Source organism: Lepidochelys kempii, chromosome 1, assembly GCF_965140265.1.
Source record: "Lepidochelys kempii isolate rLepKem1 chromosome 1, rLepKem1.hap2, whole genome shotgun sequence".
Lineage (NCBI taxonomy): Eukaryota > Metazoa > Chordata > Testudines > Cheloniidae > Lepidochelys > Lepidochelys kempii.
The window spans coordinates 133,123,359-133,141,581 of NC_133256.1; the positions used below are offsets into that span (position 1 = coordinate 133,123,359).

An 18,223-nucleotide genomic window follows, 5' to 3' on the forward strand; every position below is an offset into this window, starting at 1 on the left:
GGAATTTCAAAACAAAATCTTTAAAAACTCATCAATAGAAATGCACTTACTTATGCCAGCAGTAGTCACTACAGAAGTCATAGTCACTACAGAAAATGAATGAAAAGTTGCTACAAAATATGAATTTTTCCATTTCACAAATTGAACACAGAGCCTCCTGCTACTGTGACTAAAACCTTGTTAAACTTAAGTTCATGCATCCGATGAAGTGAGCTATAGCTCACGAAAGCTTATGCGCAAATAAATTTGTCAGTCTCTAAGGTGCCACAAGTCCTCCTTTTCTTTTTGCGAATACAGACTAACACGGCTGCTACTCTGAAACCTGTCATTAAGTTAAAAGTGAATTGGAAAGAAAAAGAAAAAGGGTTTGTATCCTTTCCTTACTGCTGTACTATGTATCAAAATAGGCTCAAGTATAATTAAAAATATGTAGTTAACTTATTTTTTCCTGCTTCTTTCTTACATTAGACACTCCAAGTCTTGAATTAATGTGTTTTGTTAGAGGACCAGTTGGAGAACTGGAGCTTTTAAATAAAACAGTGATGTCACAATAGGTTGATACCTAAGATGCAGCTTTCCTAGTCCTCAGTTGAAGAAGGAAGGGTTGTCAAGTCTGTAACCGAGGCCTTATCTACACCATGGTAGTAAGTGGTAGCATACACCACCAGCATAGCAGTGTTTTTACCACCTGTCATAAATATAAAGGGAAGGGTAAACCCCTTTAAAATCCCTCCTGGCCAGAGGAAAAATCCTCTCACCTGTAAAGGGTTAAGAAGCTAAAGGTAACCTCGCTGGCACCTGACCAAAATGACCAATGAGGAGACAAGATACTTTCAAAAGCTGGGAGGAGGGAGAGAAACAAAGGGTCTGTGTCTGTCTGTATGCTGCTTTTGCCGGGGATAGAGCAGGAATGGAGTCTTAGAACTTTTAGTAAGTAATCTAGCTAGGTACATGTTAGATTATGATTTCTTTAAATGGGTGAGAAAAGAACTGTGCTGAATAGAACAACTATCCCTTGGTCATCTTGGTATACAGACATAGAATATCAGGATTGGAAAGGACCTCAGGAGGTCATCTAGTCCAACCCCCTGCTTGAAGCAGGATCAATCCCCAATTTTTGCCCCAAATGGCCCCCTCAAGGATTGAACTCACAACCCTAGATTTAGCAGGCCAAGGCTCAAACCACTGAGCTATCCCTGCCTGTGTCTTTTTTGTAACTTAAGATTTTGCCTAGAGGGATTCTCTATGTTTTGAATCTAATTACCTTGTAAGGTATCTACCATCCTGATTTTACAGAGGTGATTCCTTTACTTCTATTAAAAGTCAGAGCAAGCAACTATGTTTAACAACTGTATTTAGTTATAACAGAATTTGCTGGATAGTGTGGCAGGAGGAGCCAAACTGTGTTATAGCCCGGTTTTAAAAAGGTGTATTAGCCCAGGTACAGACGTAGCTGGTACTGGCCATGTCCACCCTGACTAACCAAACCATGCTTTTGCCTAGATTAGCCACAATCATAAACTGAATGCATCCGATGAAGTGAGCTGTAGCTCAGGAAAGCTTATGCTCAAATAAATGTGTTAGTCTCTAAGGTGCCACAAGTCCTCCTTTCCTTTAATCATAAACTATGTTACCACATAGCTGCTTTGCGTACCCGCTGGGACCTTAGCTTGTGACATGATTTGGGAATCAGAACAGTCTGCCCCTAGCTATATTGACAGGTTTCAGAGTAGCAGCCTGTTAGTCTGTAGTCACAAAAAGAAAAGGACGGCTTGTGGCACCTTAGAAACTAACCAATTTATTTGAGCATAAGCTTTCCTGAGCTACAGCTCGCCTCATCGGATGCATTATATTGTGTTTAAACTGAGTTCAACTAACACGTGCTTCCCTGAGCGGGGGCTTAGGGACAGTCCCTTACTGCAACAAGAGCCTTGGGGACCGGCTCACCCAGCCAGTGCAACGCCGGAGCGGCGGCCCCGCTCTCTGGGCCGGGTTACAGAAAGCGATGGGCATGACGCGGGGGACCGCAGACAGGGCAACTGCATTGCGACGGGACCCCGGGACACGGGTGTGGGTGTGGGTGTGGGCGGGCGGGTTGTCTCGGGTGTGTGTGTAAAAGTGGGGGAGGGCGAATCCCGGCTCGGGCCGGAGGGCGGCGGCAAGTCTCGGTCACGGGGGCGGGGCCGGCCGGCCGGCGGGGCCCGTGTTCCGGGGAGCAGAGACGGAGCGCGCTGGCCTGTAGGGCCCTGGAAGCACCGACCCGCCCCACCCCGGCGGCCCTGCGCGGGGCTGTGGGCTGGCTGCTGCCGCCCCGCCTCTCCACTGGGGCTGGAGCCGCCGCCGCCGCCTCCCGCGGCGCGTCCGCCCCAGCCGCGCCGATGCCACGTGGGAGGCGGAGGAGCCGCCGCCGGCGCCGGCCGGGAGCCCCGGGGCCCCCCCAGGCGCAGGGGGCGCCGCTGGCCGGGCGCCGAGAGGCGGGGGGCTCCCGGGAGCGGGCGGGGGCCGGCCTGCCCCGCTGGGCCCCGCGGGAGGAGGCGCTCGGCGGCGCCCAGGGAGAGCTGGGCCTAGCGGGGCTGCTCCCGGCCCCGCCCGGTAGCGCGGCGGGGCCTGCCGGGGTCTCCCACCCGTGGGCCGCCCCCGTCCCGCTCCTGGCCCCGCTCCTGGCCCCGCCGGCCCCCCGAGCGCAGGGCAGCGGCCTGCCCGCCGCGCTGGGCATCTTCCGGGAGCTGGCCGGGCTGGCGCGGGAGCCGGGGCCCGGAGCTAGCAGGGCGGGGGCGGCGCCGCGGCTGAGGACCGTGTACGTGAACCCCAGGTGGCTGGAGCGGCAGGCGGCCTTGGCGGCGGCCCCAGAAGGCCCGGTCGGGCCGCAGGGCCCGGAGGCTGCCAGCGGCTCGCCGGGGCCTCCGCCCGCCACCCAGGGGGAGGCCTGCCCGGAGGCAGCGAGTCCCTACGTGGGGCTGCGGAGACCCCTGGGCTACCAGCTGGCGAAGGCCACCAAGGAGCGGATCTGGAGGGGGGAGTTCATTGACCTGTTCTCCTTGCTCCACACAGAGCTGGCCCCGGAGCACGAGCCTGGCCAGGGGCTGGGGGACACGCTGGACCAGTGGGTCTCCGCCTTCCTGGTGTACGCCAGCGTGCTGTGCGAGAAGCACCCCCAGAGGTGTGGGGCCATGTTCAAATACCTGGATGTCATCCGCAAATTCCATGCCACCTACGGCGGCACTTCTTGGCTGCACTATGACGAGGACTTCAGGCGGCTGGCGGCCAAGGACCCCACCATGGCATGGGGGGATGTGGACTTGAATCTCTGGATGAAGTGGATGGCCCCGTTGAAGCCATCCACAACCAGGCAGCTGCAGGCTGCGGGTGACCAGCAGGCTCCACTGCGGCCTCAAAATCCCAGGACGGATGATAAAAGTCAGGTGTGCCGGGCTTGCAACAGTGGCACATGCTCCCACACTGTCTGTGCATTAAAGCAGAAATGTACAAGGTGCCAGGGGCATCAGGGTGCTGCCCATGCATGCTGTGCATCCAAAGGGGAAGAGGAAGGAGGGCAGACTGAAAGACCACGGAAAGCAGAAGAGCAGCAATGCTCAGAATGTCACTCGAGTTGAGACAGGGCCTCACTCCTAATAGTCTAGAGATTTTCACACAGATACAGATTTTTTTGGCTAAAAAAATCAACTAAGAATCTGTAGTTGACTGATACACCATGGTTTAGGGTGTAAACAAAGCTCCAGCAGGTTAGAACAGAACACTTATTAGAAAATGTGTTCCTTACTTGTATCTTTTTTTTGGACATTCTACTGCCCAACAGAAATTAGTTATTGATACTGTTGTAATGTTAAGGCGCCCCAGCAATCTGTTTTTCCTCTTTGTAAAGAATATGTTGCTTTCCAAGAAATCGCAGGTGGGTGGGAAAGAAAACCAGGAGAATTGACCTCTAATTGTCTTAAATATGTTCCTAATGATAGTTATTCTTATACAAAACAGAATGTGCATGAGATTTTGCTGTTGTAATTTTGGGAGGATTTGGCATCTGCAGGCCAAGTGAAAGATAAAAGCTGGACAAAGATGCACATCAATGCAAGTGAGATAAACCAGAGTTTTGGTGGGCACAGTTTGCACCACTTCTAACGAATAGAGGATTCAAGTCAAACTCAGGATTCAATAGATTAAATCCACAAGAGTTTTAGCCTGCCTTGTGCAAAAGCACAAGAAGAAGGCCTTGTCTACATTAAGGATTTGCCATTATTGCAGTCTTCAGTGTAACTGGACTGGTGCAACCCCGAAGGTACACCTGGTGGAGCTTATTCCACTTGAAGCAGGGAGGAGCTCTTCCACCAGTACAAATAGCAGCTCTGTCTGTACATGAGGGGTAGCACCTGTCCAGTTATAATAATAATGACTATAATAAAAGCAAATTCCCCCATATATACAAGATCAGACTGAATATTGAGTCTCGGGTCAAATGTATGCTAGTTGAAAGGCTTTGTTAATGCATTCGCGATTCTTATTTTTTTTAATTGTTTTGAGGACCCTAGGAGGCAAACTAATTTTTGATGCATCCTTTTGGATTCTTGCTATTCTATATTTTATAGTGACTGGCACAGAGCTGTTAAAGGATTGGACTGTACTAGCATGATCTGGAAATAGATAACTTTTCTAGGAGAAGTGCAAGTATTTAATAAGTCACACTAAGTCCTCAGTTTTGTACCACATCAAAACTGGTTTGTCTGAGCCAACTGCAAAAACAGTGGAAATGAGTACCATAGAATGTGTACCAAATAACACATACTATAATAGCTCCCAATGCAGCTCTTGTGGCATTAGTGCATTTTTGTAATGATAATACTCTATGCTTATGCAATTTGTTCTGACATCTCTCTTCAGACTTCTCATTTCTGAGATGTAGCAGATCAGTTTTTACTTCACTGCAGATCTTACCATGTGAGTACTCTAAGTATAACATGTTAGACATATTTTCATCCTGTTAGAGATTGGATTTGCAGTTTGTAATCTTAATCAGACTTTTAATTCTGTTGTTCTAATTATTAGTACTGGGTATGGAACAGCTGTTATGTTTAGCACCAGAGGGCTTGATCCTCTTCCTATTGAAGTCAGTGGCAAAACTCCCTCTGATTTCAACAGGAATAGGATTGGGCTCAAATTTGCAGTGTTTTCCTAAGAATTTGAGGAAGCTGTCAGAACTTACTAGCATATACAGAAGTGTTAAATGTGTGTGGGAGGGTTCTCTTAAATGGGTTCAGATAAACAGTTTGTATTTTACAGTAAGGGCTTGTCTAAAATAAAAATTGTATCCACCTTAACTATAACGGTTGTTGACTCTACCAGTGTAGTTAAGGCAGTATAGCTGCCCTAGCATGGTTGCAGTTGTATTAGTATAAAAGCTTATACCAGTGTAGCTTCCTCTATGCAAATAATCTCTCATACTGCTATAACTGCATCCAGACTGGAGCACATACAGGTATAACTATTTCAGTTTATTTAAAAAAAAATAGCATTCCTAACTGAAATAGCTATGCCAGGATATCTGTTATAGACCTGACTTAAGTTAAAGTGTGAGGCTTCCATGGCAGGGCACTGATGGAGACACAGTGTGGTGGTGTTTCTTTCCTTATGGGTGACCTGCAAAGGAAAACATTTCTTTTCCTGAGCTATTTATTGCTCCTTTATGATGTATAAAGGCGGTCTCCAAGAAATAAAAGTTGTGTTGTCTGTTCGTGCTGGAAGACTATAGAACTAAATGGAATAGTAACATCACATTAAGCTTAAGTCTTTTTCATTCTTGAATGAGAGAAGGGGATGCTGTCTTCACACAGGGAGCTTTTCTCCCAGCTGTTTGAATATTGAATATTCCTTTGTTTGAATATCTTTTCATTTTTTTGTTTCATAAAAACAAAACAATAAAAAATTCAGTTTTAAGCAGTGTGACTAAACATTCTTTCCTTTTACAATCAAAGGTTGTGAAAACTACATCTTAGATTTCAGTCTCTTGTAATGTTTTACCCCCCTCTCCCTCCCCGTTCTCCTGTTCTACAGAATGTTGATCACAGCTAGAACAAAATCAAGACTTGTTCTTCTAATTTTTACATTAGAAATATCTTTTAAAAAACAAAAAACAACCCACTTGAGGCACTCCTTTACTTCATAAAGAAGCAATCAAGAAACAATTTTTAAGGGCTGGGGTGAGAAATGATAATTTGGTTTTGGACTTGATAGTTGGCATCAGTGTGTCATCTGAGACAAATTCTTGAAATTTATGTCTAGATAAATTTTAGGTAATTCTCAATTTTTTTTATACCACATTCAAGGAGAAAGCTAGTTAGAAGGGCAGTCCAACTAAATTGGTGAGTTACATGCTATAACTGACTAACTCTAAATTTTAAATGCGTGTGTGTGCATTTGTTAAAGACAGAATTTTTTATAGGTACCAACAGCCTGACTCCATTGTTGTCTAAGTGGAGCTCAGGTATTGTAATGCATCCATTTACCTCTGCTTTTGCTGCATTGCATGCTCTGCTAAAGAAGACATAGGAGACTCATTTTACCCAACCAGCAGTTGTAGCAATGGACTACAATCAAGCCAGTTTGTTGGACAGTAGGAATACTTGCAGTGCAGCATTTGGCACAGACTATCCAAAGAGGGCAAAGATTCAGGAGGGTGAATGAGTTGAACCGCCTTTGAATGAAGTCTGAAACAACTTCCAGAAGGGGAACCCTACTCTAAAATACTACATGGAAAATATAAGTTAAAGTGAATATTGTAATTACCAGATTGTCCCTTCTCATTCAAACAAACTATTTTGTGCTGTTCTGGGTCCTTAAAAGATCACATCTGAATATTTCAAAATCTATGTACTAATTTAAAAAAGATTTCAAATCTTGGTTTTTATTAACTTTTCCATTTCATGAAGAATATCTGCAACAACATGTACTGAGTTGAAATATATCCTACATTCAGTAGATCAGAGGCTGTTGACAGTTGTCTTACAAGATTCACACATTTCCTCTCTTTCCTCTGGGGGGAAAAAGCATTAACTTCCATTGGCACCTTCAAAAAAGCCATAGGGCAGTCATACATACCTATCTTCTTCACCATACATAGAGATTACAAATTATTCTTCCATTTATCCCGATAGCATATCTAGCACTGTAAATATCAGGTTATGAATGGTTATTGTGTGGTGCCAATGAAAGTTAGATTAGATGGATCATGGCTTAATTATTATTATTATTATTTTTTTCCCCAGTGTTCTGTTTTCTCTCCCCCTCACCTCACACACTAGGGCGTATGATCAAGGTGATAGTATTAGGTATCAGAAAATCAAGTATTATCTGTTCTTTTTCCCATTCTTGGTTGTCACAATATTGTGCACTAACTTGAGATGTTTGTAAATTCATATTAAAAATGTTTGAGACCTCATCTAAATAAATTTTTTTTTTTAAATGTTGTGCTTAGCTTTTAGCCTTAGACTCATTTTTTTTTCTCCCTTGCGCTGCCAAGTCCCCTTTAATTACCTTCTTGCTTCCATGTCCCTTTACCTGGTCTTGCATTGTACCTCTTGGACCCTTTGTGTCTTTGGTTTTTAATTGTGATGGCGCAGCAGAACCTTTTTGTGCATGGAAGGAAATTTTACTAGGATCATCTACAGAAAATACTTTGGGCATGGAGCTATTTGTTTCCTTGGAAATTGGCTGTGTTTTACAAGGGTTTCCTGAGTGCAGTAACTGTTCTGGGGACAGATTCTTAGCTGGGGTAAATTGAATTTAGTGGAGCTGTGATAGTTTACACCACCTGCTGATCTACCTCTTGTTGTCCAGAAGTTGGTACGGCTTATAGTTGTGCTTGGATAAATTCATGCTGTTCTTGAGACAGTAATGCTTTGAAAGTCCCAAAAGAGGGCCTCCACAAGTACTCCAGTAGTCAGTGGACCACCTAGTACTGTAAAATGCAATTGGTAATTTTATAGCTCAGACTGAAAAGGCTTGTTTTAATTAAATGCATTGTCCAGGTGCTGAGGATTGCTATATTTGAATGTCATATTTTCCTGTTCTTTACCCTCTGTTTCTTCCCGCTTGTTTAAAATTCCTCTATTTAGCAATCATGTTGTCTCCTACCCATTGCTACTGCTGTAGGTGCTGCCTGGGGAAATGGTTGTTAACATTATGACGGAATCCCTGGGGTGCAGCCTGGGATTGTGGGACTGTGCCCCCTTAACTCTCCCACCTGGGCTGTCTCTCAGTGCCTTGCTAGTGACCAGCAGCAAACCCCTCCAGGCACTGTGATCACTCAGCACAACAGCATGTGGGGCCCCACACCCAGCTATATTGCATGAATGCTCCCAGAGCCACTCATGAATCACACACACAAGGCATCAGAGCCAAATCCCTCCCAGCACTGTACACCAGGAATATACCGTCTTGCTCGAGATGAGTAGTGCAAATTTATTAATTCGTTTACCACTTCATCAATGGAAAGTGGATATACACCAGCCTTTGCAAAATCTGAGCAGATTTGCCACACACTTCGTAAAAACTTACTGGTCGAGATAAACAGTTAAATTTATTGACTATAAAAGATATATTTTATTTCTTTTGGTAACTAACTGACTTTTTGCCTATCACTTAAAATCTAAGTGCACAGTCTAAACTCTCAACCCTATTAGACTGGGCAGCAACTAGAGAAGCAGTTTTTCTCACCCCACTGGATATTGCAGTCCTTAATATACAGATGTGTCCCTTAAATCTGGGCCAGTCTCCTCCGTTGAAGTCTTCAATCTTCTTAGTGTCTTTGTTGCTTGCAGCATAGGGCGGGGCAGGAGAATAGGTGTGTCCGTTTTTATACCCTCAGTCCATGTGCTTGGACAACACAAGTTAAGGCTGTCTGTGTGGCATTGCTCAGTCTCCAGGCAAGGTTGAGCAATTCCCCTGGTGTGGCCTCATGTGGGTGAGTCATTGAATTGTAGGTCACTTGCCGGACAATGGCTGTTGGTGGGTTGTTTCACACCCCATGTGGGTGTTGGTTACTTTCCGTGTTGTTGCCTCTGGGGAGCTAATAACTGGCTAAATCCCCAACTTGTAGTATGTTTTAGTGACAGCCATACAACATAATTCTCATAACTTCATATGTATTAATGATATGGATAAATGACTTCCAGCAGATCATGACCTTTCCCCTGATACCTTACAAGACATGCTTTATATGCAAGATCACAATCATTTATAAATGAGAAATATGTGGGTGACTGGGTGCGCCCCCAAGATATAGAATATCACAGCTATCATCAGTGGCACTTTTCTTCTGCTGGAGAAGCACTGTGTAAGAGCAGCCCAGGTGTTCCTCCAGGGGTTATGGAAAACACATAGCCTTACTACTACCTCTGAACTTAACTGTCTGCAGTATTTGTTTTCCCCTGAACTTGCTTAACTCAGCCCTCACAGCCTCCTACTATCCTCAACAGTTAGTTACTTATATTGCTCACCTTGAGGAGCCTGGTCAGCTATTCTTTGGTGGACAGGCACTTCTCTAGTAACTCCCATTCTGTCCATGGGAATAATTGGCCTTTTCCCTTGTGAACACTGAAGTCACCATTCCTTTGGTTAGGAATCGTCCTCTCCCCCGCCCCCCTCCCCCCAGTCGCATGCACAGCATTTTTTTTTCTTTGCCAAGTTTCACCAGATATGATGGAATCTCTCGTTGGAAAAAGCTCAGGACCTGAGTTTGCAGTAACTGACTGACTTGGGAGAATCAGCACCATTACAGCTTTATGGGATTCTGAAGTAGTCAAGCAGGCCCAAGGATCTGTGCTGCTTGAGATAACTCCAAATAGTTTTTCTGATTTTTAGCAAGATAGAGAACTTGTTTTCACAGATGTGCTTTTCAGGGTCCTGTTGTGATACTGATTGTGATACTGTGATACATGTTGTTGCAAAGGGCAAATTAAAAACACTGAAAATAGCAAAAGTGCCAGATGCAACATGACTGTGACAACACCAAGCGTCGTGTGTGTCTTCTGCAGAGGAGAATTAAGATAGCCAAAGGGATTTTTCTTCAAGCTAGCTGATAGTGTCAATTGGCTAAAAGAGTGAGGTTACAATAAAGGCAGCATCAATTTAATGGAGTTTCTTCACTGTAAAAACACCTCTAGTTACTTCTACCCCAAGTGTTTTAAATTAATTTTGAGCATTTGAAAAATGAAATAATATTGACATCCTGACCTGACCGATAAGGTGACTTGTCTTATCATCCTCTCTTTAGCTGAATGACCCGTATCTGGAGAAACCTCTGCTTGCCAAACATTTGACTCTAGCAAAGTGATAACCTTTAAGCTCTAATATGCGGGGGTGGCGAGAGGACCATATATGATATGGGTTCTACTGCTACTCTAAAGTGCTTTTTTTTTTTTTTTCTTTCACACTGGAGCACTTGGCTTGTTTTGTGCCAGGGCCAGCAGTTCAGATGTCAACTGAAAAGGTGACAAGTCTCAGCTTCGCTATCCCTGCTTTTGCGCAACTAGTACTTTGAGATAGCTCAACTGTGAGTGATGCTTTATGGTGCCCTTCTTTCCTGTAAGGGATCTAGACCTTGCATTATATGTTTTTGCCAGTCAGGGTAGAAAAATATATATAGGGCTAGATTCTATTCCTCCTCGCATGAGTAAGCGTTTATAGGTTTGGACCTTAGGAAAGCAAAGCATCACAAAGCCTGAAAAGCATTATCAAGCCAAATAAAACATCCATCTTTAGTGGCATCAGACTAATCTTCTTTTGGAGCATAACATATTTCCATTTGGTATTCATTTTTTTTCTTCCTGGAAAATACTGTTTATCACAGAACTAAGAGCATCTTGCTGTCCTACATGTTAGTGGGCATTTAGCAAAGGCACAGATGAGATTTTTAGAAATGGGACTTCTTTAATAATTAAAACTGAATATTTTTTAAATTGGGCTGTTTTCTATTTTTGATCTTTGTTTAATAAACACTTTCTGCCATTTCATGCCCCAGCACAATATTGCTGTGTTAGGGTTTCTAGCATAGCAGGGGACTGTTTACATCCAAACAGAATCTGTCTTCTTTTTTTTTTTTTTTTTCAATTGTAAACAGTTGCACTGCAGGCATTCCCCGCTTCGGTTTCATTCCCCAAAGTACGTCTACTCTATTCTCCACCCACCCATGTGTTGGAGATGTGCCTGAGCCCTAGGGCCAAGTCGCAAACAAAACTTAACCCCTTCTACAGTAGCAAAAATCCAAACAAGCAAAAGATTCTTCTCACCTTTGGGGCATCTCTTCAGCCCACCTTCTGACCCCACTTCTTAGCCCCTTTCTAGGATCTATTGAGAGTCTCTGACTCTGGGCTAGAGAATTCAGCCCCCAGGCTGGTTTCCCTAGTGCACTCTGTTCCTTGTCACCTTCCTTGCTCTAGTAAAGGGCATTGGGCCCCAAGCTGATTCCCCGGAGTACCCTCTTGCAGGCCATACCTCAGTATCTCCCACAAGAGCCTACCCCCAGCCTCTGCTGCTAACCCCTGCCTGAGCGCTCTCTCCTTTTTTAAGGCCTAGTTTTCCTTGAACTATCACCTGGCCCCCTTAGCTCTACCTCTCAGGCTGGGAAGTAGTAACTAATTAATTATAGGACAGGAGTGCCTGGCCTCTTCTCCCCTTAAAGGGACTGGTCACCCTGAGACAATGTTATGCGTTCTAACCATCAGCTATTCCTGCTGTGAGATGCACCAGCTGCTCATGAACAAAACATGGTTAATTTTGTATTTTAATCAAAAGTTCACCTAATAGTGAAATCTTGGGGGTAAACTTCCAAGGACCCGCTGGAGGAATTCATCCCTTACCGATCTCTCTGTAGAAAAAGCCATAGGGCCTGTCCCAAATTTGGAGGGCTCCATGGATCTGTGTGGAGGCTTACTGTCTTTGCACTGGATGTAGGCCATGGTACTCTAGCTTCGTGGCAGTATGTCTACATTGGACTTCACTATCTCTTGCCTATAGTTACCCTTGGGGAGGAGAAGCCTTCATGGAATGGATAATACAGTCCAAGCCTACTTGTAAGAGCATAAACATAAGAATGGCCATATTGAGTTAAACCAATGGTCCATATAGCCCAGTATCCTGTCTTCTGAGAGTGTCTGATGCCAGAGGCTTCACAGGGAATGAGTAGAAAAGGGCATTTATTAAGTGATCTGATCCCCATCATCAAGTCCCAGCTTCTGGTAGTCAAAGATTTAGAGACGCCAAGAGCATGGGGTTGCAACCCTGACCACCTTGGCTAATAGCATTGATGGATTTATCCTCCATGAATTTATCTAAGCCTTATGTCTACACTACAGACCTTACAGTGGCACAGCTGTAACACTGCAGCTGCGCCGCTGTAAGGGCTCATGTGTAGCCGCTCTATGCCAGTGGGAGAGAGGTCTCCTGCCAGCATAATTAAACCACCCCCAATGAGCAGCAGTAGCTACGTTGGCAGGAGCGTGTTTCCTGCGTTGACACAAAACTGGGAGGAGTGGTAGATATGCTGGAGGGTAGGATACAGAGGGACCTAGACAAATTAGAGGATTGGGCCAAAAGAAATCTGCTGAGATTCAACAAGGACAAGTGCAGAGTCCTGCACTTAGGACGGAAGAATCCCATGCACCACTACAGACTAGGGACCGAGTAGCTAGGCAGCAGTTCTGCAGAAAAGGACCTGGGGGTTACAGTGGACAAGAAGCTGGATATAAGTCAACAGTGGGCCCTTGTTGCCAAGAAGGCTAATGGCATTTTGGGCTGAAAAAGTAGGAGCATTGCCAGCAGATCGAGGGACGTGATCGTTCCCCTCTATTCGACATTGGTGAGGCCTCATCTGGAGTACTGTGTCCAGTTTTGGGCCCCACACTACAAGAAGGATGTGGAAAAATTGGAAAGCTTCCAGCGGAGGGCAACAAAAATGATTAGGGGACTGGAACACATGACTTATGAGGAGAGGCTGAGGGAACTGGGCTTGTTTAGTCTGCGGAAGAAAAGAATGAGGGGGGATTTGATAGCTGCTTTCAACTACCTGAAAGGGGGTTCCAAAGAGGATGGCTCTAGACTGTTCTCAGTGGTAGCAGATGACAGAACAAGGAGTAATGGTCTCAAGTTGCAGTGGAGGAGGTTTAGGTTGGATATTAGGAAAAACTTTTTCACTAGGAGGGTGGTGAAGCACTGGAATGCATTACCTAGGGAGGTGGTGGAATCTCCTTCTTTTGAGGTTTTTAAGGTCAGGCTTGACAAAGCTATGGCTGGGATGATTTAGCTGGGGATTGGTCCTGCTTTGAGCAGGGGGTTGAACTAGATGACCTCCTGAGGTCCCCTCCAACCCTGATAGTCTATGATTCTATGATAGTGCTGTGCACACCAGCACTTTTGTTGGGGAAATTTATGTCTGTCAGGGGTGTACTTTTTTCACACCCCTGACAGACAAAAGTTTTACCGACAAAAGTACTAGTTTAGATAAAGCCTAATTCTTTTTCAAATCCGGTTCTACTTTTGGCCTTTGCAACATTCCTTGGCAATAAGTTCCACTGGTTGACCGTACGTTGTGTGAAGAAGTACTTCCTTATCTTTGTTTTTCACCTGATCCCTATACATTTCATTGGGTAACCGCCTAGTTCCGGTGTTATGTGAATGGGTGAGAAATTTTTTTCTCATGATTTTATAGACCTCTCTCATATGCTCCTTCGTTGTCTCTTTTCTAAGATGAATAGTCCCAGTTTTAATCTCTCCTCATATGGAAGTTCTTTCATACCCCTAATCTTTTTTTTTTCCTCCCCCCTCTCTGTATCTTTTCCAATTCTGGTGTGTCCTTAAGGCCCTGATCCTGCAAATACCCACATGCATAACTTTATGCACTGAGAGTCCAGTTGGCTTTGGTGGATAAAATTAAGAGCATGCATAAGTCTTTGCAGGATCGGGACCTAAATGTTACCAGCCTCCTATGCTGCTAAGAGCATTATTGAAAGCGTTTGATAAAGGAGTTGGGAAGTTTTTGGAATAAAGTTGTAAGAGGTTGTCGGGAAATATGGGATCCATCGCCTATAATATGACATCAAATTAAACGTACAACATCTAAACCCGTGGAATGACAGAGCAGAAACAAAACAGCAACAGGCAGCAAGGTCTCTTAAGCAAGAGAGGGTCTTTATAAAGACTCTTTCCTGCTTTTGTGTTTATAAACACAGAATAACTTCATAAAAAAGAATAACAAACAACTGGGGGACCAATCCAGCCCTCATGTCTCCAGGCATAGAAACACAGGAATGCCATACTGAGTTAGACCTGTGCTCCATCTAGTCAGTATCCTGTTTCGAGCAGAGGTTCAGTACCGGGTGCTTCAAAAGAAGGGGCAAGAAACTATGCAACAGGCAGATATGGGGTTATCAACTCCCCATTATACTCTTGTACTAACTCTAAATATGCAGATACTGATTTAAATCCTAAAGTGGGAATTTTTATCCCTTTCAAAACTTTGGATATTTACAATTGCACAATAAGAATAATTTGTCTTTGAAGCGTACTAGGTTCTTGGCCTTAACAACATCCTGTGGCAGTGAGTCCCACAGTCTAGCTATGTGTTGTGTGAAGGTAAAAATGCAAAAAGTTTTGTTTTTTTATTGCTGATATCTTTTTTTCCATAGATATGTTTTTAATCCTTGGAAGGAAAATCGATTAATTTAGAAATTGTCAACAGAAATTTCAAAAAGTAACTATGACATTCCCAGTTACAATCCAGACCAGTGAGGGTTTGTGTCACCACTTGCCCTTTAAACTGGGGTGCCTCACAATGCTTTGCGGCTGTAGCTCCCACCTGGCCTCCTCACAAAAAGCATGCAGGTCACATGGGTGAATAGCGCACACATGGACTAAGGGAAGGCTGATCCTGTGGGTAAAATACAGGTTGGGGAATCAGGAGATCTGAGGTCTGCTCCTGACTCTGCTTCAAACCTTCCTGTGTGGCCTCCAGGAAGTCATTTAAGTCTCAATGTTGTGGTCAGCAAACACCAGCCACACTGTGGCTTCCACCAGCCTCGGTTACTATTTGCAGAGTGACCCCAACACACTCCCAGTCCTGGATTTTTTTCCAAAAAACGTGTGTTCTGCACTGTCCAGCCCTCTCCCGGACAGTCCCAGATGTAATAGTTTTGTTGCCCCTCTGAGGGGATCAACATACAACAGTCTGCTACCTTATATGAAGTTATTCAAACAATTCACAACACTGGATAGTTTCAATTAAAGAATAAAGTAAGTTTATTTAACTACAAAAGGAGATTTTAAGTGAGTACAAGTACTGAGGCATTAAAGTCAGAAATAGTTACAAGAATAATAAACATGAAATACTTTCTAAACTTAATAAACTAGACTTGGTTTAAGGTGAAGTTCTTACCACATGTTTTCAGTACATTACTGACCAAACTCTCAGGCTGGGATCTGCAACCAAAGTTCAAAGGCTGTTTCCCTTGTCGTCTTAGGTGAAAAGAGAAAGATGGATAGGGAGAGAGAACTTGGGGTGTTTTTGCCCCTCATTTTTATAGTTCAGTCACCCTTTGAAAAGCATTTTCCTGAGTGTGACCTCTAGTTAAAGTTCTTTCCAGATGAGAGCAAGGAAACATGGACTCTGGTGGAGGATGGAGGTTTGCAAAGTTGTTTGCTAAGATGCAGCTCTGTTTGTTCATGCCCCCTTTTTTGCCAAAAAATGGTCACTTGATAGGGAATGGCCCATCAGCTTTGATGACACATGGCTAGAGGTGTCAACTTGTCCTTTGTTTAAGACCTGCTTAACCAGTTATGCCTAATCTGGGCTACATGGTTTTAAACATGTGCCACCAACATCATCCCAGGGGGAATGCATAACTTTTCATAAAATGTTGCTACATACACTTTACTATGATACTATTGACCAGCAAGTTATTAGTTTTCAAATGATACCTCACAAGCCATATTTTGTATAAAGATTACTACACTAGTGTGCAGGGTGTGAATACAGGGGTACATTCCATCACAGTAACATTTTGCACATTTTACAATGCACAGGAAAATATATTAGGGCTTGTCTACGCTTACAGCGCTGCACTGGTGCAGCTGTGTCACTGTAGCACAGGGCTTCTCCTTTCGGCGTAGGAACCCCGCCCACCCGAGAGGTGGTTGCTTTGTTGATGGGAGAAGCTGTCCGGTCAACACAGCACTGTCTACACTAAGAGTTAGATTGTTATAACTATCTCGCTCAGGGGTGTGGATTTTCCAGACCCCTGAGTGATGTAGTTATACTGACATAAGTTGGTAGTGTAGACCAGGGCTTAGTGTTGTTCTCTGAAAGTTACTCAAACCTTCTTTCCTTTATTAACTCTGTGTAAATAGTATATGCATGTGCTATATGTGTAATAGCAAGGTGCTTGAAAATAAATAGGCTTTTACGTTAACTACTAAGATAATACAACTAGGATTTTTTAAATTGTATTAAATCAGAAGTCAAAATCATTCCTTCATCTTTATTTGTTACTGGATAACCACAAGAATATGAACTGATTTAACTGACTATGTTCTTAGCACTCTTTAATTTCTATTTTGATGGCCCCATTGGAGCCAGACTTCCTTTTGTTAAATTAAAGCTTTTTTGGCACAGTGCAGAATGGCTTTGGTTTATTATTTATTTATTCATTTTGTAAAGTCTCCCTTCTAAGCAGACATTTGTCAGTTAACCAATGCTCATGCACTCCTTTAGTGTTTCTTACAAACCATGGCAGTTGGTAGCTGGATTTGCAAATCTTGAGTTCTGCCTTAAGTTTGAATGGTATCAGGTTTTAAAATAGGGAAACTCTTGCTTCAGGTTTCTTTTGGGCCATTTTCCCATTCCTAGCAACCCCAAACCTCCAACTGTTGTCAAGGATAGTTTGAGGTGCGAATGGAATGCAGGCTCTGGCAGTTGGGGGTTAGAAACAAAGACCCCAATGCTGCAGGTGATTCCCTTTGGGCTAGATTTTTACTGAGCAAGAGGTGGGGTGAAGTCCTAACCCTATTGAAATAAATGGGAGCTCTCTAAAATGACTTCAGTAAGATCAGGATTTCACCCACGGTATGTAAACTGCACCTCACCATGAATAGCATCAGGAGACATTGTGGCTATGGCTATGTCTATGCTACACAGCTTTTAGCGATACGGCTGTCAGCACAACAGTGTCACTAAAAGTCACGCAGTGTAGCCGCTGTTTGTTGGCTCTCATGCTGACAAAAAACTTCCACCCCCAATGAGCGGCTTTGCATTGTCGGCAGGAGCGTTATCCTGCTGACAATGTGCTGTTCACACTGGCACTTGTCATGGCAAAACTTTTGTCTTTTGGAGGGGGAGGGGGTTTAACATCTCTGAAAGACAAAAGTTTTGTCGTTCAATTACCAGTGTAGATATAGCCTCAGAGAGACACCGCTCTGCGTCACAGTTCCTCCCGTTCCCTGCCAGGGTGAGGGGGTGTGGTTGTAAATTACTTACAGGGTAAGCTCTTTGGGGTAGGAACAGGCTTTTTGTGCTATGTTTTTACAGCACTTAGCACAGTGGAGTCCTGGTCCATGACCTGGGCTCCTAGGCACTACGGTAACCGAACAGACTGAAACGTTAAGGAGAATTTTTGTTGCAGGAAAAGGGTGCGGCTCATTCTGAATAAGAACACATAGCATTTTAGGCCCGAGTCTTGCAGTTTACAACATGCAGGCATACTACTGTATCTGTGCACAGCCCTATTGGGGTTTTCCATTGTAAATTGCAGGAGTGGGGTCTTATTGTCTGATATCCAGGAATCTGTCTCGATATGAAAGATCAGTGGGTTTAACTCACCCTTGCCCTAACTGTGATGATGACTAAAATCACTGGTGGCTGTGAGAAATTACTGTCTGTAGTTGTGAGGAGTTGAGAACATTCCGTTTTGGTATGTTCCTTTCCCTCTCACAAATATATTGGACTATACATGAAGTTTAAATAAATGTTTTTTCAATTATCTGAGTAAAAAAAAGGTCTTAATGTCCAAACAACTGTTTTTCATGTGTATGTAATTTAGAAATGTTCCACTGGAGTTTCCTCATGTTTCCTCATACTTTATTTCTACAGTAATATCAGAGATAAATGCCATTTAGAAGTTCTATCCAAAAGGCAGCCTCCCTAAGATGTCAGACTCTTAGTGGACCA

General features: G+C 44.0%; 1 protein-coding gene across 1 annotated transcript; it reads left to right on the forward strand.

Moving 5' to 3' along the window:
- The first annotated feature begins 2,127 nt into the window (after positions 1-2,127).
- On the forward strand, positions 2,128-7,475 carry LOC140915225 (uncharacterized). Its single transcript, XM_073354802.1, has 2 exons — positions 2,128-3,422; positions 4,894-7,475. Exons 1-2 carry the CDS (start codon positions 2,379-2,381, stop codon positions 4,906-4,908), a joined length of 1,059 nt encoding a protein of 352 aa, XP_073210903.1. The 5' UTR covers positions 2,128-2,378; the 3' UTR covers positions 4,909-7,475.
- The last annotated feature ends 10,748 nt before the right edge of the window (positions 7,476-18,223 follow it).